Source organism: Crinia signifera, chromosome 3 (assembly GCF_055691185.1).
Source record: "Crinia signifera chromosome 3, ASM5569118v1, whole genome shotgun sequence".
NCBI classification, from domain to species: Eukaryota; Metazoa; Chordata; class Amphibia; order Anura; family Myobatrachidae; genus Crinia; species Crinia signifera.
In genome coordinates, this window is record NC_139219.1 from 66,267,648 (window position 1) to 66,291,788 (window position 24,141).

General features: G+C 42.3%; 1 protein-coding gene across 4 annotated transcripts in view; it reads right to left on the reverse strand.

Moving 5' to 3' along the window:
* The window catches only part of CFAP61 (cilia and flagella associated protein 61), a 256,250-nt gene that overhangs the window by 149,928 nt on the left and 82,181 nt on the right, over positions 1–24,141 (reverse strand). Inside the window, exons 9-17 of one of the 4 annotated variants that reach the window (XM_083175927.1) lie at positions 20,306–20,400; positions 19,695–19,778; positions 18,537–18,712; positions 16,721–16,760; positions 15,586–15,725; positions 10,162–10,288; positions 8,313–8,390; positions 4,286–4,492; positions 2,489–2,623 (exon numbers count right to left, since the gene is read on the reverse strand). In XM_083175927.1, the coding sequence (XP_083032053.1) occupies positions 2,489–2,623; positions 4,286–4,492; positions 8,313–8,390; positions 10,162–10,288; positions 15,586–15,725; positions 16,721–16,760; positions 18,537–18,712; positions 19,695–19,778; positions 20,306–20,400 (1,082 nt within the window). Of the gene's footprint in view, positions 1–2,488; positions 2,624–4,285; positions 4,493–8,312; positions 8,391–10,161; positions 10,289–15,585; positions 15,726–16,720; positions 16,761–18,536; positions 18,716–19,694; positions 19,779–20,305; positions 20,401–24,141 lie in introns of all 4 variants that reach the window. The other 3 variants (XM_083175926.1, XM_083175929.1, XM_083175928.1) reach the window with 3 other exon arrangements.

Here is a 24,141-nt window from a genome sequence, read left to right on the forward strand (position 1 = left end):
TTCCCCAACAGCATTGAACAGTGATCTCAGCAGAATGGGCCTGACTTCACAAGCAGTTGGGCCCATTCTGCCGGCCACAGCTCGATGATTTCCATCCGTTTCTCGCACCCTTTTCGACGCTCGGCAGGTGGGACATTGAACCCCACCTGCCGAGCTGACATTGAGCCAGTCGAGAACGGGACCGTGTCACGGCTGTCAGGCTAGCCCAACAGAAGTCACGCCGGATTGGATACCCCTTTAATCAACGGTACATCCTATTTGGAAATTCTCCTTGCAAAATGTAGATTTTATCCTAGCACCCATCTGAACAGCAGCAGGGCTTATCTCAGCTTAGAATTCCTGTCTAGGAAGGCGCCAAATGCAGGTGGCAGACACTTCTTATTCTAGAATTCCACCGGTGCCCCTTAAGTGTCATTCTAAAATCACACTTAAGGGACAGAGTGGCAATGGGGATAGCATTTTTCCTGAGATCTTTCCAAAGGATTGTGTATTTTTGACTCTGTGACTTTATTTACGGTCATGTACAATTATGTAGTATTTAAGAAAAAAAAACATGCTCAAAGCTGTTAAAACAGGTCCGTTATGCTACACAATTATTTCACCTATTCTTCTCTTGTATAAATAATGACATAATTACAAGGAACAGATGGTTTGCAGAACAATACCAGATGGTGAGTATGTAAACAGGCTAAAAATGGATGATTGTGTTGTTCTGAACATTTCATTGTTAAAAATGAGTAAATGACTACAAATATAGATTGGTGTTATACAGATTATATCCAGATTGCAATCAAATAAACCCAAAATATACAAATGACGATGTTGAGGGAAATTCTTCATTCTCAATTATTAAGGATTAGAACAAAAGTTTTTCGGTTTTTTTTTTTAACGCAACGTTTCGTTAAAAAAACAAAACGAAAAACTTTTGTTTATAGGTCCGGTAGAACAATATTACAGTTTGGAGATGAAGGGCCTGATTCACGTTGACTCTCCAAGCAAAATAAATTTGCTGCTTAGCGAGCAGGTAATCGCCACCCTCTGGCCTTGCAAACAGCCTCCCTCTGCCGGCTTACTTTCGCCAAATGCACTGCCGTATTTGCATGCGAATGGATGTGTACGCTCACACATTCATTCGCATGGTCTGCGACCATCGAATGATTGTGCCACCCGTTGGCAAATAAAAGTCAGCCTCAACTGACTTTTATTTGCGAGCGCCTGGATGCAGACGGGACGGGCGGCTGACATCCTGTGACGTTGGCCACCCGCCCTATCTGCAACACTGTGTATGGATGTCTCGGCAAGTGTACTATTCGCCAAAGGCGTTTCCACTGCGGGTCTGCACATGGGTATTTTCACCGATACGCATGTGCAGACCCGCAACATCGGATCCCAGTTGCGAATTCGGCTCATTACAAAATCAACCTGAATCATGGCCTAAGTCACGTTTTTCAACTGGAAGCTAAATTATAATGAAGTTTTAAAAAAAAAAAACAGTAAACACAGGCAAGAACGGGGAGAATATAAAAACTCCATGGTAGTGGAACCCATGACCTCAGTGAGGCAGTAATGCTAACATTACAACACTCATACATGGCAGATAATCTATATTATAAGGTCCCATCACAATCATCAGGATGAAGGCTTGCACTTTAGGGCACAGTTTATGAATACTTTAAGTATAACCAGTGGCGTAAGTTCGTCCCGGTTGCCCGGAGGCAAGATGTGTATGGCTCCTCCCCCCCCCCCCCCCACACACACACAAAACCTTACATAAAGTTTATACTGTATGTCTGTTATTAAATATAACAGGCATATATACAGTATGTATACAGTATATCTATATCTAGAGAGAGAGATAGAGATAGAACACATATTTCAGAACTCCAGAAGTGATATCAATGGCCTTCAATTAATGGATTTAAAATTGCAGGGGAGGAGAGGTGCCCCCTTGAGAGCAGGAGCCCGGCGGCAGATGACTCCATTGCCTCCCAGAGTTCTGCCTCTGAGTATAACACAAATCATACATGTGACTGGAATAATACAAATATAAATGTTATTGGATACGATATGACCAAGTAAAAGGAAATCTGGACAAAAGTCTCTAATCCAGTAAATGGATCATTTTAAAACTGATTATTTTCTTATTATAGCTAATTGATTTATAGCAACTCATTTGATACCATAACACCATAACAACATATCGGATAGCCAGCTTAGGGCATCTATTGTTAAGGTGGTCTTCATAGCAAATCTTTATTGAGTTGCTGAGAGCTACTATATATGTTCTTCTCATAGTCCATATGTTACTGAAACATACATTGGAATACAGCAATGTATCATTGCGGCTCAGCCTGTAAGGGTATGAATACCCAGTTTTGTGTAATTAAGAAGCAACCTATTCAAGCTAAGACAGTAATTCCATGCCATCTGCCAAAGCTTGTAGAGCCTGGCATGGTGCCTGTTGCCTGCTATAGCTTCTGTTACCCACCTGATCCTTGGAGACCTGCTTTGATGGAGCATTTATGCCAAGCTTTTCCAGAGGATAGACAATCTGTCGTCTTGGTCGCACAGGAACCATGTAATGAAGGGCAGATGTCAGTGAATGGGCGCAGGGATTCTTAAACTGAAAGACAACGTTCTGCACTTTAGTGAGGCGAATGTCAGCTCTGTGCCTCGCAGATGTTTGACAAACAGAGAATTCTTCACAGACTCGGCTAATTGTGAGCGGGGGTACGGGAAAAATAATAACAAATAAACTCCTAGAGCAGTGGAATGAGTCTCACATAATACCCACCACTAATGAAGATAATTATGAGAGTAATTACATTACCATCTCTGTGGGAATGACAGATAAACAAGTGGTGGTTTATGGCATTTTGCTGCACCAGTATTTTTCCCAGGAGCACGATCTCTCAGCACCAATCAGATTATCTGGATCTGATCTGCGGCTCCTTATTGTCAAGCATTATATGATTAGAACCTGCTGCTTCACCAAGTCATGAGACAAGCATTAAGCTATGTCATTTTAGCAGTCAGTGCTCTGCCATAAGGTTCTTTTAAGAAAATGTAAACCACAATGCATTTTGCTTTATTTCAGGGGTGAGCAATTAGCGGTGTCCTCTACGTAAATGACAGTGGCTTGCCAGCCAAGATGGTAGCCTGAAAAGGAGGTGTTGGGCAGAAGCAGTATATTCCTTACCGAGGACAGACTAGGGGGGTTATTCTGATTCACTCTGAAAGACACAATCACTCTCTAATGGACAAAACCATGTGCACGGCAGGTGGGGCTGATGTAGCATGTGCAGACAGTTAGAGTTGGGTGCGGGGGGTGTACTTCAAACTGAGATCTATATTGCAGTGTAAAAATAAAGCAGCCAGTATTTACCCTTCACAGAAACAATAAAACACCCAAATCTAACTCTCTCTGCACATGTTACATCAGCCCCACCTGCAGTGCATATGGTATTGTCCATTAGAGAGTGATTGTGCCTTTCCGAATGAATCAGAACAGCCCCCTAGGTACATCAGTGACCACTTTTGCCCCAATGTACAAAATTATATTTAATTTAGGTAGACTCGAGTATACAAGTGTGTCCACATACACCTATCCATAAATCTTGTGCCTAAGCTGTGCCATGCATCCCCTAACACAGGAGTAAATGTATGACGCTTGGAGAAGTGGTATCTATCCCTATAAAGGATGCTATGTGAAAGGTGATAATACAATAGCCAATCAGCTACATTATATACATTGACAGTGAGGAGCTGATTGGCTGGAGCATTATCACCTTACACATGACATTCTTTATGAGGATAGATATCACTTCTCCAAGTTTCCTATATTTACCCCACAGTTCTGTAATGATTATTCACATCACTAACGCTATAAAAAATATAATGCACGTGAATTCTGTACTTTGACAATAGGATCTGTGTATACAAAGCAGCCATTAATAGTACCATTATTAAAAGCCACCTTAACTTGTAAACTCATACACTGCTGACCACCTATAGGCAGTTCATGATGTCACATCTGCTGAGCCCTACAGCACCAATACCCAGTAAATGAGCATCATTACTATCATTACCTTAATGTTTTTTTGTTTACAAATGATGTCACATACAGTATATGCTTTCTATTACGTCACTTGTATTGGGATAATAGGCAGTTGGCCAAGTGTACAGTCTGCTAGTTGTGGGCAGTAGCAACAGTTTGGTTTTGCCTTTCAAACAATCTCACCAATCATTAATTTACTGAGCGCTGTTCCATATAATGCCCACTTACCTGATTGTTGTCATACGGTGGGTATATAGGGTAATACAAGGAGGACTTGTGGGATAAGCGCAGAACTTCTTTCAGGAAATGCCTACTGTAGTGTTTAAATATTGGATTCATGGCATAATGGTGAAGATGTCCGTGCTCATCCCGTTGATGATGGTTGAAGTAGATAAAATCTTCAATGTTGTAGTGTGAGCGAATATACTCAATGTCCTACAGAGCAATGGAACAGCAGCAAGAATGAAACGGGAGATGTTTGAGAATGTTATACGATATTTAAGAAATGAAAGAGACATAACACAGGTTTCTGGAACACAGGCACAATAGGTAATACCTTTTATATGGAGTGGAAAACTAAAGGCCCCATACATTAGGCGACATGTCCGGGACTGGACAAGCCGGCCTAATGTATGGTACTTTAGTACTGGACAAAAGGGACGTTCCCGACAGTCGGATTCACGGCCGTTTGGCTGTCGAGTGTCGGAACGGCCGCGTGTTGTCAGAATCGGCTGCAAATTCGACAATTCGCGTCCTTAGTTATAGTGGCTGACATCTGCCAACATTTAGCAAACAACTGTATTTGTTTATGACTGTACTGCTTATGCCCTACAGATGCCAGCAATAGTGACCCAGCAAAGCCTTTCGGGATTCAGGGAATTCTCCATGTTTTGTTTAGTCCCTAGCAGGCTGTAGCAAAATGAGCATGTGCAGATGACTGTGACACAAGTCCATCAGTCAGATGACCATTGCTTGCACCAACAGGCTGCTGGTAACTCAGGTAGCCACAGAGCAGGGGGACACCGCTGGACCTTGCTGGACAGGTAACCGATGCTAAATACCATCTGTATCACTGTGATACTAAATATTCTGCTGGCATATATTATCATTGATGAATGGGCCCATAGAGTTAATGTCTGTATCATATTCACCATACAATACCTATGTGTGATTGTAGCTTATGGAATGACCTAGTTACACTGCACTTACAGACAGTGTAACATGTAGTTAGGGAAGCATATAGGAATAAGTTTGTAGCGGAACGTCATTTTATTAGTCGTGAACTTTTCTCTTGCTGGCCCACTCTTCCATTTACTTTTATTCAACATTATAAACCACACACAATGGGATAATAAACATCTAATATAGCCCCAGATATATAGTACCAACGGAAAGCTGCATAAATGTCTTCAGATTGAAAGTGTTCAGTACAATAACTGATAATGGTATCTAATAGCAGCCTATTACATCCTTTTTGTATGTCAGTACATTGAACCTGACAGCAGCTCTGTCACACTGAATAATAATTATAGAATTCATGATGACAAACTATTATGCCATTGCTGTTATGTGTCCATGTTCTCTCCAGCTATAGGCACAGTCATGAACATATTTAGGAAGAGGTGATCTTAAAGAGACTATAATGTACAACATACTCATTTATATTTATGGAAAAACCATAGCTGTGATGGATCTCTAATCTATTGTCTGGTTTAAAAGCAAAGTATGCACTTTGTGAGCGAACACTTGCCTGTTTGAGCCCTCAGTCTAGCATAGTTGTTGTGTATTGTGATAAAAATGCTGCACCAGCATACGTCCCAACTGCCTCGATTTTGATGGGACAGTCAGGAATTTTGTGACTGTCTCGCATCCCGCCTGGATGCAGCAATGTCCCACGGTGGGGGCAGCAGTAGGGAGTCCCCCTGTCATTTGCTTTGTACAGAGAAAGGGGGCATGGCCAGCAGCTCACAAAGCACTGGCCATGTTCACTACAGTGACATGGAAGGGCGTATGGCTCACGGTAACATTATTTTGAGGCCATGCCCCTTTCCATATAGACTACAGTCATTTTTTGGGAGTGCATGTCTCCGCTGTGAGCCGGAGTCCCCATTCCTTTTTTTATTAAGTTGGGAGGTTTGCACCACAGTATGGCCCTATTCTGGTTTACTCGCAAAGGCAAATTCCTTCTCAAATGGACAAAACCTTGTACACTGCAGGTGGGGCAGATGTAACTTGTGCAGAGAGAATTAGATTTGGGTGGGGTTTTACTTCAAAGTGAGATCTATATTGCAGTGTAAAAATAAAGCAGTCACTATTTTCTCTGCACAGAAACAAAATAACCCACCCAAATCTAACTCTCTCTGCACATACCATGGCTTGCAACTCGTGACACTACTGCACAGTTAGAAATTGGCTCATCGGCTAATTAAAGTAATGGTAAAAGCAAGAAAAGGGTACATCAGTGTGTCTCTTTATTGGTACATGAAAAAAAACAGTATTCGTTTAGGTTCACGGCGGCAGATAAATCGCATGCGATGTGATGCGATTTTGTACCTGTTCATAACCTCACTATCCACAACGCATGGAGTTGATTTTATATAGTGTGGCGAGCCACTGAGCCCGAAGCGTAGCGAGCTCCGCGTGGGGACGCGGATTACTTTACATGTATTCCGCGTCCCCTTGCGGGGCTCGCTGCGCTCGGCACGGAATACATGTAAAGTAATCCGCATCCCGCCACGCTTCGGGCTCGGTGGTTCGCTGCGCTCGCCACACTGTATAGAAACATCTCCATGCGTAGTGGATAATGGGGTTATGAACAGGTACAAAATCCTATCAAATCGCATCCCATCGCATGCAATCACATGCGATATATCTGCCATCTTGAAACTAAACAAGTACCAGAGAAACTAAGTGGAGCGCTTAAAACAAAATTGGTCAATTAATGAATAATTGGTTAGATCAATTGGGTATCACAATGATAAAAATAAATTTATTAAATTAATGAAAGAATAATGTTGAAATAACACATGTAATTGGTGCCCAGGCAATGCAATAGATATAAAATCATAAAAACAATAGCAGCTTTGATGTATTATATGAGTTTTGGGGTATAAAAACAATAAAATATTGGTATACTTATACCAGTCCCGCTTGTTCCTATAATGCTTCCATGTAGAAATATAAAATCCCCATAAAGGCTTGGTACAAAGTTAAGGATGCTGTATATGAAGGGTGTCCATAAACCTGACTGGGTGCGGTAGCTTGTGTATTGTCATCCACTTTGGAGAATATCTTTCCTCTTGGTTAAGATCCCAAAAATAAGCAGGTGGTGGTTTCCCAGGTAATTGTATCCAGATGTGCCAATGGACCTCGGGTAAGGAGTTGGAGTGGAAGCTGATCCAAGACGGGTAAAGTGCAAGTGTTCCCAAAACAACACGTTTCATTGTCCCCTGATGGTGGTCACATACAATCAGGGCATTCTCTACCTGACTTCAAGCATCTAGCCAGACAGTGATTGGATGTCAGAATGCTTATTGATGGATGGCTGGAGCTATCCATCAACCAGAGTGCTGACAGCCATTTACTGTATGGAAGCATGTGGAAAGATAGCGCAGGCCGGCAGGACGGGTATGTGATTTTATTTTGAATTGGTTGCTGTTAATGGGTAAGAAGACGACTCCAGGGGTGCCAACAGGTCGGCCGTGCCCTGGTAAAAAGGAAGGGGGGTGTCCACCGGTGGGCATCAAATAATAAACGAGAGGGAGAGAGATGACAGGCTGATGCTGCAGCTGACTCTCTCCCCAGCTCAGCACATGGCACTAAGCAGCGTGTGCTGAGCTGGGAAGAGAGGCTGTGCTGTGGTGGCAACCTGTCACCTATCGCCCACTGCCCAGCACCCTGCAATGGGGGAGTTGGAACGGGGCCCCTCCAGCAGACCCGGGTAAAAAGTAACCCTTCCCTCCACCCCTCTCGACGCCACGGGACATCTCAGTGCATTGCTTTGCCCAGGGCCTACAATGCTGTTCAGAAAAACCTGTCTCTGTTTACGCTGAGTCTGTTCAAGGTGGGATGAGATATCCAATAGAATCATCAATAATGATAAAAGCAAAACTACACAGGTAAATGACAATGTTCCACAAATTCTGACTTTTATTTGTTCTGCTGACTGCAAATACCTGTTTTACCACATTAAGCTGTAACTACAGAGAGGTTAAACAATAAATACAGGTATTAAGAGAAAATTAAAATAAGATACCTCTTCATTTCTGAGAACCGTAACTCCAACTATCTGGCCGGCAACTTCTGCAACAAATGCCTGAACCGGTGTTCCGTCCTAAAACACATTTCATGGAAAATAAGTATGTCACCATAATGTATCACTGCAGTCTTACAAACTATAGGTCACTGTTTTCACATCAGGTAATTATACAGTATATTGTACCTTCTACATTTCTCCACCCACCAAACACCCTTTAGAACCAACCATTCATGTAATGTTTCCCTCTTCCTGGAAACTGCAATAGCTTTAGATGACCAGAAAGCATCCAATCAAAAGCTCCCAATACATATTGGGCAATGCCCCAGAATGATATCTACTATGGATTATCTTGTGTGGAACAATATCTGAATTCTCCTGGATACCACCTATGGGTAATAGGATGTGAGAAGCCAGAGGTGTAATAGTTTGTCCGAGAATGGCAGTATTTTAAAAATGCAACTCTGGCTTCTCTAACCCTATTATATTTACCCCCTCATTATAGCAAATACAGGCATATGGAAAAGATCCGGTTAGAAGTGGTGTCAGATTATGGCCCAATAGTCAGGATTCCGATGGTCACTATACGAACATTGGAATCCTGACTGTTCAAATGTCCGACAGTTGGGATCCCAACTGACAGGGGCTATTCTCCCTCATGGGGGTCCATGAGGGCAGCCACCTCATGGATGTGCTGGACAACCTGCTAAGCGGCTAATAACGCTGTTGATAGTTATATCCACCTTATTGTCACTTAACAATTTGAAGATTTAAATCAGGGAAACGCTGTGTAATTTAGCTTGTATTCGATATATGTAACTTTGCACGAGACACATTTTTACTAGTTTATTGCTGGAAAAATTGTCTTACATACTAGGGCTCTAGTACCCCTTTCACATCGCATAAATAACCCGGTACTGACCCGGGAAAAATGTGCAGTGCGAAAGGCCCTTTTCAAATGACCCGGGTCCAGCAACCCGGCATTCGAACTCGGGTTAAAACTTAAAAGAAGAGTTAGTCGGACCCAGGTTACTGTGCAGCGTGAACGGGTAACCATTCACACTATATTGAGGAACTGCCTCCTCCCCCACCCTCCAAGGACGCATCACCGCTCCGCCTTGCCTGCCTCCTTGCTGACGCCAGCAACCCAGACCATGATTGCAAATGCAGGGTCGCTCCTGGGACAGACCCGTCTCCAAATCCTGGATGCGACCCGGCATTTGCGATGTGAAAAGGGTATATGTAACTCCAAACTAGTCAATGAACTCTGAAACTCTGGCCCCTTGTCTTTAAGGTGGCTTCTCCTCGCTGTCCACTGCAAATTCTCACATTAGCGATCTATGCTGAATTAGCCCCAATATCTCTGTTTGTCCTCTTAAAAAATGTTTAATAAATCTCCCCTAAGTACATTAAAAGAAATGCTCAGGCCACCATATCGCGGTGCCTTAGTACAACCCTGGTATAATGGGACAGATGTATTCAGCGTTAACAAGAGATAAGGGTGATAAAGAGAGATAAAAGTCCAGCCAATCAGCTCCTGGCTGACTTTTTTCAAACACAGCCTGTAACATGGCAGTTAGCAGGTGATTAGCTGGACGTTTATCTCTCTTTATCACCCTTGCATTTATCGCTTGTTAAGGCTTCATACATCTGCCCCAATGTCTGCACAGGATCTTCCCACAGATGCGTTTTATACTCTAGATGTTATTATATATCTAAGGGCATGTTTGTGTGAAGCAGATGAATGCTATTGTGGCGTATCAGTATATCTACACTTTTATTATAGTAAGACATCACACTAACAACTTCACCACATTAACTCAATCAGTTTTGATAAGAATCCACTCACAGGATCCCTCCGAGCTGCGTTGTAGAGCTTTAGGTCATCCAGTATGCATTCATGGAGTGTCAGTGTCCTGATCAGCTTCTCCACAGCTGGCACATCACTGGACTTTGCTGCCCTCACCTGCAGCAAACTGAAAATAAAGGTAAAACATTCATGCAAATGGCTACTATCTGCATGAAACGTAATTGCAGATTATCCGTGTACTAATGCAGCCTATTATAAAGCAGAAGCTGGTAGATACACACTGTTCAATGCAAAGACCCACAGGAGCTGTCCTTTCAGCACCATTATTCCGAGGCAGGAAGCAACACTGAGAAGCTGGGGAAAATGCAGCTACAATACCATTAGCGCATTAATCCCTTGGGCTTTTTAGTACTTAGTACACGTAGCCTGGTTTATATCTCGGGGAGAACGGTGTATAGCCTGGCACTGGGATAATATGAAACCCACACGTTCCTCCTTTATCAAAACACAAAAAAATGTGATTCCTGAAAAATGAAAGATTTGACTACATGTTATTCTTCTTGTCATTATGATTCGGTATATTGCTCTTATTGCCCAGTTACATATTACAAGAAATGTTCTACAGAAGTGGCTTCTTTGTATTTCCTTATTAGCTTGGAGTAAAATCTGTGAGCCTTGGTTAGCTGCCTATCATACATGTGTCTGTTTAGTTAACAAATGACACTGCATGGCATGCTCAGAGGTTCCATAGAAAGTAGTGACATGACCATCAATTAAACATATGGACTTATGGCTCATTCATGAACAATGTTACTAGTTACTAATGAACTTATAGGCTGCATTGTCATAAACACTGGTTCAGTCCACATAAAGACTGCATTCTTCAGAGGTAGGGAAGGGAAATGTTTTACAGACCTACAGAGGGGTCAACAGCAGGGCCAATATGGCACTCAGCAGAGGCAGTGTTCCTGGGGTAAAGGGACACTGCCTGGCTCAGACACCAACTCAGTTATAACCCCTGGAAGGCTCTCGTCAAATTACTTTGCCTTCAGCCACTGATCTTTTACCTGGCCCAGAAGTGTAGCATGCACAATGTATGTGTTTAGTTAGCCAAGTCATTTACTTTGCCCGAACTGCCTAGATACAGTACAGACCAAAAGACTCAAAATGTTACAGTAATTATGTTATTATATGAATGGTAATGTACCCTGTGTGCTCCAATAATATATTTTATTGTCTAGAGCTCTTTTCTCAGGATAAACACAATTAGCTGTTTTTTTTACCCAGAATGCTCTGCCCAAGGCAGTTCTGAACCACTGGCCTTCTTGTGGTTAATAATAGGTGGGTGCAAGAGGACTTGGTGTGGTGTCTTCGGTCACAGCGGATCTGAGAACATGCAGAATGTTATGCAATTGGCCAACCATTAATGCCGCAGGAGCTGTCTTTTGTAAAAACAAACAAACAAACACAAAAACCCGCTCACAGCTTCTCGATCTGGTGCCGTTGTCTAAAGATGTAGCATTGGATTAACACTGCACAGACTATTGGACATTTGAGCAACCCTAGAGTTGCTGAGAGTAACCATGCAACTAAGCTGTCGATGCCATTGAATCTGCAATGGAAACCTATCTATATAAAGTACATATTGTACATATATATTTTTTATGCTGCTGCTAAGATGAGAGCACTATACTTAATACTTTTTAATATTTAATTATTCATTCAAGAACAATATATGTTATACCTACTTTATAAGCAAAACAATGATTTCTTAAGTTGTGTTCTGAAAGTGTAAGACAATTCACACATACCCCAATCTACTTTAAACATAAATGTGTTGGTCTTATATTGTACATGTAATTTTTTTATCAGCTCTAGGTCACCGCCAGAGAGAGAGCCATCAGAAAACATAATATTAATTAAGCTTAGTATTCTTATCCTTAGGATCTGTGCTTGTTAATTAGAGCTTAGTCCCATGGCACTGATAGGTGTCTGGATTCTATTATCCATTTGATTAACTTCATTACTATTTTACATCCACTTTCTGCATACAAATCTCGCATTCAGAACACACTGGTGCATAAAATATTGCAACTGGAAATGAGCTAGGTGGTTGTAATGAAGGGGGTTACTTACTTTTTGTTTTGTTTTTCAAAGAGAATTTATATTAACTTACATATAATATATGAAGTAAACATGACACAAAGAAATATACAGTATAACTCTTAATGTGTGCTGTATGCCTCAGACAGCATTTGTAGAATGCTTTCACAGATCATTGTTAATGTTATATATATATATATATATATATATATGGAGAGAAGCAAAACGGCACTCAGATGTTTAAGGAATGATGCGGTGCAGGGTCCAAGGGGGATAATGATAGACAACACTTACCTATCCTGGGAACCAGGTTGGGAAACAGACCAGCACTCACGTAGTTTGAGTTGAAGAAAAAAAGGTGTATTTTCAAAACATTATATAAAGTGTAGTGCAGCAAGGCTGACCCAACAGCCGTTTCAACTGGAAGGCATCCAGTTGAAACGGCTGTTGGGTCAGCCTTGCTGCACTACACTTTATATAATGTTTTGAAAATACACCTTTTTTTCTTCAACTCAAACTACGTGAGTGCTGGTCTGTTTCCTAACCTGGTTCCCAGGATAGGTAAGTGTTGTCTATATATATATATATGGAGTGGGAACCACTGATGAGCAAGAGAATCATCACAGATTATCAGATACAGTATGTGTCTTATGTTAAAATAAGGCTCCATCTTTTGTAGCTTATGTTTTGAGCGCATGCAACTGTAATATTTCTATATGAAATAGTTGCCAAAATCATGTATGATGTATGATGACAATCACTGAAATTTAAATTAAGCTGAATATTAAAATGAGTCAGCCAATGGTTAAAGGGCAGTATGTAAGCAAGCCAGACTACAACAGCCCTCTGCAATCTGGAACTCAGCAGACAGGGGGCCATCTGGTACAAATACAATGTGTTTTTGTTTCATACATACTGTATACATATAAGCAATAGATAAGATACAGTAATGTTCCAAGACATATGCAACCCTTGACTTGAAAGGAATATATAATAGTTGCTTTCTATGAAGGAACATGGTTTATATATGAGAATTATGAGGGTAGATGGTAGTACATTAATACACAATAATATATATTGGTAAATAGCAGGAGACGAGACAGGAACAAAGGCTTGTCTAAAGGAAACAGGCAGCACATGGAGTTGAAGTATTCCGCAGTTGCAGCACCATTACATCTATCAATCAATACACCCATGTAGTTATCGGTGAGATGCAGCAAAAAATTAAATGCGGGCAAACCCCGAAAATGACATTTTCTGAGGTTTCTGTGCTTACCGCATATGTGCCAAGCCCGAAATGCAATAGATTCCAGGGCTTGGATGGACAACCCCCAACGTCAGATTGGTATTGCCCTATAGAAGCTTACGGGTTTCTATTGTGCTTGCCTGCTGTGAGAGATCCACCCGAATCCCTCCCAGCATCGCCCTCGACGTGTGTGCAGTGCCAGATTAAGGTCTAAATGGGCCTGGAGCTGATAATTATCAAGGGCCTATTATGCGCAATAATAGGGGTTGTATATAGCACCTAATAATGTGGGGGGCGAAACCAGTGTTCTGGTTGGGTGGTCTGCTCATGGGTGTGTCTCTATTTGTGTAAATACTGTACTTTCAACTAATTATATATGCCTGGAAAAGGCAGGGGGCTGGCTTAGAAAAATGCAGGGAAATATATTGGCGGGTGCCTTCCAAAGGTGCACCCACAGGACGCCGATGTCCTAAGATACTTGCGGGGTGAGGCGGCACTCCAGTCATAAAAAGAATACTGAAAGCCGAAACTTGGTAGGCAACATTTCAGCACCTTTTATGTGGTCACCTAAGTTTGCCAGGTAACCCACTTATACTGTACTTGCCTCTTACAGATTATGCCACATGGAATGAGCCAAAATTCACAACAACTGATCCAAATTCACACTATGGCACATGGATTGATACAAAATTCACGTTATTCCACACAGATTAAGGCAAAGCTCACATTTTGCCACATGGATTGAGCCAAAATATACACTATACCAAACGGATTGAGCAATAATGCATAATATGATTCATAAACAGGGGCATTGTGCGCCAAAGGCATGCATTAAAAATTTACACCATAATGCCCATTACATGTTAAGCCACAGACCATAATGTCCATTACGTAATAAGCCACAGACCATAATGTCCATTACGTAATATGCCAAACACCATAATACCTATTAAAAATGATGCTACATAAATGCTGCTTACCTAATGCTCATTGCCAGGGGTTCCATGCTCATTGCGTCACAGCATCAACGTCATCAAAGGACCGCCCCAATGCGTTTCGTCGAAGTCATCCAATGACGAAACGCATTTGGGGCGGACCTTTGACGACGTTGATGCTGTGACGCTGTGATCGTCTCTTGGTCTATCCAGGTCCCGGCCGTGAGTTTCAGCCGCCGACGTGAGTTTGTACAAGCGTGTGGACGTCTGATGAACTCTCTCCGGGTTAATATACCTTTGCATACCGGCTATCTTAAACCTACATGTATGTGACTTTATTACATTTAGTAAAAGTGTTGTTTACTTTTATACTCACATTGTGCGCTTTCTGGTTTTTTCCTGCATGCACTCCTCCATGAGGTTTTGGTGAAACCTCTCCCCAGAATTCAGCTGCACTGCATGATTTACCATTATATGGACGGATCCTTACCATAAGGAAATATTTGCGCGATTACTGGACTCCTTTGTATGTATATATATAAATATATATCTATATATATATATAGATATATATATATATATATATATATATATATATATGGTTGTAAGCCCAGCACTCCACTGCCAAATGAGTATGTTCAATACCCGGTGCCCTCCTGTTCTGGATGGTCGGCCTTGGATATTCAGGTGGATTTAATAGGCGGCACTCTCGGTTTTTTAAAGTGAAAAAAACTCCTTTATTGGTCCGACATGTTCCGAAACATGTCGGACCAATAAAGGAGTTTTTTTCACTTTAAGAAACCGAGAGTGCCGCCTATTACATCCACCTGTATATCTATATCTATATATATATATATATATATATATATATATATATATATATATATACATTCGTATATGTCACCAATGGAATATCTGCTCCACTTTAAACAAAAGACAATGTCCTATAAGAAGTAGAACGCTCTCAGAAAATCATTTAAACAGGCATCTGGCCTACATGCTCCAGTCGGACATCAGTGCCGTGTTACAGATTTTATTAAGCTGTCTGACAAAAGAAATAAAAGCAGCCTCGCCAGGGCCGGGAGCTGTGCGCTGACATGGTAATATTGTGATACTACTTTCACACAAATGCAGGTGTAAAAAGACAGGCAGAGATTGCGGGGCTGATTTTCCACTTACTTGATCAGACCAGCGCGGTGGAAAATATAAAGCTCCTGAGGCAAAGTGCATGTACTCAAAGGGACAGCTCGAACAAAGCTCTGAAGCAGGGGAAATTCAGGGGTGAGGTGAGGGACCGTGATGATGCAGAACTCTTTATCCTTAAGCAATGAGACACAAAACAGATTACTGGAATCCATGCATACCATACACCTGGGAATTCATACTAATTAATTAAAATGTTTCATGCATCGGAGATCACAGTATTAGCTTGGAATTATTTCATGCGCCGGAGGTGGAACAGGCTGGCAGGGGAACTTATAAATAAAGAATACCACAACGCTACATGAGTGATAATATTTTGCCTGCATTAATGTTGTTATTAGTGTCATTCTGATGCTTGTTTTTGTCAAACATTTATAAATCGTGTTGTGTGAAATCCCCGCTTATTTCTCCAAGTTCCTCCCTACAGTCTGCCATAGGAATTCACACAGGTCAGTGAAACTAGTACCTGAACAAAAAGCCACACGGCCTGTATTATTAACCCATTCATTACATGAGGACACTGTGTTGGACCTTTGATGGATTTAGGCAACTGTGTGTTTAAAATGAAATGCATAGAGATATGTATATTGGCACTGCCGCTGCTCCAGGCAAGGATTGCCACACAGAGCTGTTTTCCTGCTCTTACCCTCATTTCCATAGCTAATCAGTGCCTCCTGGTGCACAATGTCGGAGTGGGTCTGTGTGCATGGCAGGGCCACACTTGCATCCTCTCTACACTTACTAGGATTAACCAGCTTCTGACAAGTTAGTAAATGAGACACTGGTATCTCTGAAGATTCAGTAGCTGCTAGCGCCATTTGTACAGTGAAACCTCACGTACATGCAAAACCGGTATTATATCATCAGTGCAGACATAATGTACAACAGAACTATATGTAATGTGTAATATCCTTAACTCAGTTTATCTAATAACTTTATTATCACATATCTTTAGGATGACTTATTTATCTGTGTTTATCCAAATATATATCCATACTCAACATACATTTGAAACTAGAACAGGGGAGAGACATACACATCAGTGTGTCCTTACATATATCTGTAACTTAATAGCACATATTTTAAATATATTATATTCAATTATACTTACGGGAAACAGGCTGAAAACATATTTCAGAAAGTCCATAGACCTTAAATACAAAAGCAAAAAACTTACTTAGCAAACTCACACAGTATAGTACATATGGTACAATGATAAACATCTCCGACAGCCAGACTGGTACTGTATTTATAGGTGTGCTTAGATCTTTCATTATGCTACAAATAAGTAATGATTTACTTAGGGCATAATGGGCCAGATTATGTAATGGGCCAAAAAAACTGGATCAGGATTACTATGGGTACTTGTGTATTTGCAGGGCACCCACTAAGCTATTTGCTTAGTGGGCTATTCTGCGTAGTGAAATCGTATCGCATCTATGCGATGCGATGCGATGTGATGCGATTTTCCTTAGTTAATTTTTAGTGCACCCCTGCTCGTGGATCGCATGGCATGCCATTTGTGGTGCGATGCGATGCAATTTTTCATTGTATAAGCACCCATGTGATGAGATGTGATGGTACCCATGCACACCCCCACTTTCCATGTCACCCCAAAGCGCGGCGAGTGCAGCGAGCCCCGCAAGGGGACGTGCCTACACGTCCTCCCGACCTTTTCATACCCCCACTATCCACGTTGGCCTTGAGTTTATTTTATAAAGTGTGGCGAGCGCAGCGAGCCACCGAGCCCGAAGTGTGGCGAGCGCAGCGAGCCCCACTAGGGGACGCGGATTACTTTACATGGATTCCGCATCCGCGCGCCATGCTTCGGGCTCGGTGGCTCGCTGCGCTCGCCACACTTTATAGAAGGAACTCCACACTGACGTGGATAGTGGGGGTATGAAAAGGTGGGGAGGACGCGTAACCGCGTCCACTCGCAATGCTTCGGGGTGACGTGGATAGTGGGGGTGTGCATGGGTGCTTTTAAAATGAAGTACCATCACATCTCATCGCATGGGTGCTTATACAATGCAAAATCGCATCGCACCGCAAATGGCATGCAATGCGATGCAATCCGCGGGCAGGGGTGCACTAAAAATTAACTAAGGAAAATCGCATTGCACCACAAAATTGCATGCGATGCAATGCGATTTTCCTACGGTGCCGTATGTATGTAAATTGGGCGCCCTGCAAATACACAAGTACCTTATTATGTTTTATAAAACACCAATATGCTCAGCACAAATAATTATATACAGTACAATGACATGACACATAACTTAAAGACGGTTCCACTCCTCCAACCCCTGATCCCAAAATATTGGCATCTACTCTGTGAGTGGTGAAAAAAATACAGTGTACTAGGAGAGAGACCCCCACCAGACTGCAACACCTCATTCCAGTGGTTCCCAAACTGTGCACTCCGGCACAAGCAGGGATGTCCTCGGTTTGTGCAGGACCAATTCACATTATTTATGGTCAATGTAACAGGCCAAACTAGTGCTGGTAGCTTCCAATCATAAAATGTATGGGCAAATAGATGTGAATCCTGTCACTCACCACATAACTTGAACTAAGGAGCAGTCATGGGGGGGGGTTGCACTTTATCAAGCCCCGCCCCCAGAAGGCAAATCTCGCAATTCGTGGGTCTTCGAGGAGGGGGTAAGGCTAAAATTACGCAATTAGCCTTTTTAGCCCCAACTCCTCCCTCCCGAAATGCCGCAAATCTCGGTTATTTACCGCTGCTGGGGGTGGAGATGCGCAGGGGTCCGGCGTTATCTGGGAGGGTTGCCCACCTTTCTTGGGGGCCGGGAGAGAGATCCGATTTTTTGGGAGCCTCCCGGCCATTCTGGGAGGCTAGCTAACCCTCACACACACACACAGACACACACACAAATACAATGCTCAATCTAGTGGGTTGCTCTTGCCTTGTTTCATGCTTTTCACTGATGCAAAACAGCTGTATGCAAAAGGCAGTGACTTCTCCTTTGTATATGGGATGGAAGGGCTGGCTCTCTACTGCTGTGCTGGGGGTCTCCGGGGTCCTGCAATTCACACCTTTGATGGCATCATCCACACTACTAGCTCTGCTCGGCAAGCTGTTCTGCTGCAAGAAAAGACAAGGGACCAGAAATGTTGTGTTACACTAGGTATCAGCAGTCAGTTCAGGCATTACTGAGGCAATGGGCACAGATTGTATTATGCAGAGAGGAATAACCAGTGCTATAGATTTAATGCTCTATTTTTTCTATATTTTCTTTTATTCCTACAATAATTTTTTTTAAATTTTTTTAATCATTCCAAGTGATCACAGTCCCTGATCCTTGGACGCATCATCGGATCATTAAGTAACCATTGGCACCGATGGAGCGGAGCAAGCTGCTTGTTGCAGATGCCAGGAAATCTCTGTGCTACCTATTCCCACACTAGATGGCGGCAACACAACTCCATTTTCAGAAATCTAGGCTGTCACCACCCCGAAATGGTATGACTGTCAATCACTGACAGTCTAATTCTGGCCAGTGTCCTATACTGCAAGACCCATTTCCACATATGCAGAACAGGTCCTACGCATGCACAATGTACCGAAAATAGATATTTTGCGACAATGAGCACTCTTACAACTGGACCAAAATGAGGCCCCGTGTGCATTATCAGATCACCATCGCAACCATCAGCTTGGTTTGGACAGGATGCGTAAGCTGAGGCCAACTCATGCTAGCTGGTTCCTGGCAGCTTTCTAGGCCAGACCCTGGCCTCATAGCACCCAGAAAACGGGGGCATCAGGATCCTGTTTATGGAAATGCTTGCCCAAAAAGACCATGCTCCCATGCCCCCCCCCCCCCCCCCCCAACGTTTCCCACACTGTAGCACGTTGATCATAGAGGGGAATCTGTGAGCGGATTTGCAGATATATGTCTGCACAAGCACAGTACACATCTCTGAATAAGGCACTAAATCTGGTTTATAATACAATATATTCAGTATGGGGATCTTTAAAAATGTCCCAAGATGAGATCAGTAAAATTAGTATTACAGGAAATTTTTTTAGAAGAAAACATTCCTTTACAGATACTACCACATACATCTAAGTCATGCTCTTCGCTGGAAGCCTCCGCCATGTTATTTCCATTGGAAGGAGTCATTACACCTTCCAGGTTTCTGTGCACCTGAAATCAAGACAGCAAATTAAATAATTGTCAAGACAATAAAGTGAATTTAAAACACAGTAGCTTGAGATCTGCAAGATACCTAAAATTCTGATACTTTATGGCGCCATGATTCCAAAGAGTTTGGGAACCACTGGTCTAGACCACAGGTTCTCAAACTCGGTCATCAGGACCCCACACAGTGCATGTTTTACAGGTCTTCTCACAGAATCACAAGTGAAATAATTAGCTCCACCTGTGGATCTTTTGAAAAGTGTCAATGAGTAATGAATGCACCTGTGCACCTGCGGGGTGACCTGGAAAATGTGAACTGGGGTCCTGTGGACCATTTGAGAACCCCTGGTCTAGACCATAAAGGAGCTCTAGTTGTTTCGAGAAAGACAACCACAGCTTAGAAAATGATGCCCTATATTAAACAATTACATTAAATTTTCTGAAATACTTGTTACTACCACATTAATTAAGACTATGATGCAACACAAGCTGATTTCAAAATGAGCCCTATTAATTAAAGTATTGTACTGTACCTTCCCATCTGTCTCGTGAATGCTGATGACGTCTGACAGCTGCAGTAATTTGGAACCTGACCTTTGACTTTCTTGTCTGCTTAACATTACATATTCTAAAAGAAAGTCACAGTGTTTACATCAAACAGTGAGATCCAACTGGTAATGGCTTAAGACACATTAAAGTGCTATTAGATGTTTATTTTCAAAAAATTAATTAAGATGAACGTTCTGTTCTAAAAGAGAGGTAGACATGATCCTGGATTCCATCAACAGTGGCAGATTACCCAGAGTAAGTGCAATCACATCACTACAAACAAGGATAACAACATTTTCTCTATTTTAGATGTTAGGTTCTAAGTTGCATTTTCTGGCTTTTTAGTAAAGCAGACATAGAGATGATTTATCAATGTCAATTTCAGGATTCATACAAACAGTGAGATATATCAAGTTCTGGTTTAAAAAAAGGCAAGAAAAAAGATGCTTAAATCACAAGTGTCTGGAGTATAGGTCTGGACACAGAGGTGTAACTCTGGGAGACAATGGAATCATCTGCTGCCGGGCTCCTGCACCCATGGGGTCACCTCTCCTCCCCTGAAAGTTTGAATCAGTTAATTGAAAGCCATTGATATCACTTCTGTGGCTGACTTCCCCTTCTTGCAGGATAGACATCACACTCTTTATTTTAAACATAATATACATCATACATACACACATGCATGCATACATATATTTATATAAGGTGGTGTATGTATGTGTGTGTGTGTGTGTGTGTGTGTGGGGGGGCACCAATATTTATCTGTATATATAAACATTGATTTTGGACTACTCCAGTTTTCGAGATTTATTGATAGTTAAAGGAAACAGCTTCAAACAGCACATTCCACGTTCTTATTGCTAGCAACATTGTGATTGATAGCAATAAGGCAGCTGAAAACAGCTGACATACGTTTACATAGCAGCGTCCCTCTGTTTGACTAGATTGTCCATGACTGGTATGATCTAGTACAGCAAGCCACTGGGCCACCACTGTACCTTATACCCAGAAAACTCCCAATATTGAGCGAAACACTTGGCCCAGCTGGAGGTATTGCTCTCAGTCACATGATTACTAACAATAGGGCGGATGTATTAAGCCTGGTGTAGAGATAAAGTGGAGATAAATAGGAGATAAAATAGAATGTGATAACGCACCAGCCAATCAGCTATGTTTGAAAAATGAAACTTAGGAGTTGATTGGCTGGTGTGTTATCACTTTCCATGCTTAATACATCTGTCCCAATATCTGCCATGGTGTCCTTGATTCAATACGGAGCAATTTTGCCTAGATGGGTCTAGTTCAAGCCAATGGCGAAATCTGAATGGTCAGCCTTGATCTTGTTACCATAACATATGGCAATAACCCAAGGGCCTAACTACCATAGCAGAATTATTAAACCAGTCACTAGCTACTGGAGTAATCCCAGAGGACTGGAAAAACAGTGAATGTAGTCCCACTGCACAAAAGTGTTAAGGTGCCCACACACTAGAAAGATCTGCGATCTTAAGATGTGCGCATAAATTAGCCTTCAAATCTTTGGTCAGCCCTGGATCAAAGATTTCAGGCAAGCGCACATTTTTACCAATGATTTTTCTTAAGATCCTGTGTGCTTTCCATTGGATCTTTTGTTAAATCTTCTGATCTTTGGTGCAGCACGTAAGATCAGAAGATTCAGCTAAAGATCCACGGGAGCGCGCATTGGACCGATATCGGCCGATTTTCGACCGATTATCGGTAAATATCATATGATATATCGGCTGATTTATCGAAAATCGGACAATCGGCCAAAAAATCGTTCTAGTGTGTGGGCACCTTAAGAAAGGAAGAGGTAAGCAACTACCGACCAGTGAGCCTTACATCAGTAGTAGTGAAATTGATGTAAACACTCTTAAAACAAAGAGTTGTAGAATATCTCAAAACCAGCAATTTACAGGATCTGAAACAGCATGGGTTTACTGGGGGAAGATCATGTCAAACAATTGACGGTACTTGTTTCCTAGAACGGCCACAATCGTGAGTGATCGTGGCTCTTAATTAAGGGACACGATCCTCACGATGTGGCCGATTTTTTACAATTTTTTCACTTTGATTGACAGAAATCGGGTCAATCGGTCGGTCGCGACCAATTAAAATCGGCCGCGATGCGACCGACCGATTGACCCGATTTTTCCATAGACTTCAATGTTAAAAAATCTTTTAACATTGAAATCGGTCGGTCTTGTGCCATTATAATGGCACAAGATGAGATGGACTTGATTAAGTCCATCTCACATAGGGAAAAATGATAAAAAAGGTGAAATGGGCCAATATGACCCATTTCACATTTTTTATGTGCCCGCCATGACCCCACGATAGACGTGAACCCGAAGCGTGGCGAGCGCAGCGAGCCCGCGAGGGGCGGCGGTGCGCGTCCTCCGACCTTTTCATTCCCCTACTATCCACTAGGGCGTGGAGTGAGAATATAATAGTGTGGCGAGCGCAGCGAGCCACCGAGCCCGAAGCGTGGCGAGCGCAGCGAGCCCCGCGAGGGGACGCGTATACCTGTGAAGTGAGACGCGTCCCCTCGCGGGGCTCGCTGCGCTCGCCACGCTTCGGGCTCGGTGGCTCGCTGCGCTCGCCACACTATTATATTCTCACTCCACGCCCTAGTGGATAGTAGGGGAATGAAAAGGTCGGAGGACGCGCACCGCCGCCCCTCGCGGGCTCGCTGCGCTCGCCACGCTTCGGGTTCACGTCTATCGTGGGGTCTAGCACACTTATTAACATTTGGGGGGGCAATTTAAAGAAATCTGGTGTAAAAAAAAAAAAAATCGGGTGAAAAATCGGCAGATCGGATCGGTCGCATCGTATGCGACCAAATCGCATGCGATGCGACCGATCCGATTTTTTATCTTACGACCACAACGATCTAAATCGTTGTGGCCGTTCTAGGAAACAAGTACCCAATTGACTTTTTTGACTGGGTGACTAAAGTAATAGATCAAGGTGGGGCTGTAGATGTAGCTTATCTAGACTTTAGTAAAGCTTTTGACACTGTCCCACATCGCAGACTGTTAAATAAACTTGAAAGCTTGGGATTGGATTTTAAGATAGTTAAATGGATAAGAGCATGGTTGCAGGACAGAAAACAGAGAGTTGTAGTAAACCGAGTACAGTCAAAGGAGGGAAAGGTTACAAGTGGGGTACCCAAGGGATCTGTAATTGGACCGGTGCTTTTTAATATCTTTATTGATGATATTGCAAATGGAATTGAGGGTAAAATGTGCCTTTTTGCAGATGACACAAAGGTATGCAACAGGGTAGACACACCAAGAGGGGTAAAACAAATGATTGATGATGTGGTAGATTAGAGGAATGGTCAAGAGCATGGCAACTACAGTTTAATGCCAAAAAAAGGCAAAATCATGCACTTGGGTCTCAAAAATCAAAAGACTCATTATAGTATAAATGGCACTATAATGGAAACTACTGAGGAAGAGAGGGATCTAGATATCACTATTTCAGGGGACATAAAGGCAGGTAGGCAATGTAACAAAGCAATGAAGAAGGCAAGTCAGGTGCTTGGTTGCATAGGGAGAGGTATCAGCAGTAGAAAGAAAGAAATAATAATGCCACTGTATAGGTCATTGGTACGACCTCATATAGAGTATTGTGTTTAGTTCTGGATGCCATATCTCCAGAAGGATATCAAAACATTAGAGACTGTACAAAGAAGGGCAACTAAAATGGTGCATGGCCTACATCACAAAACGTACCAGGAAAGACTAAAAGATCTTAATATGTATACTTTGGAGCAGAGAAGGGAAAGGTGGGACAT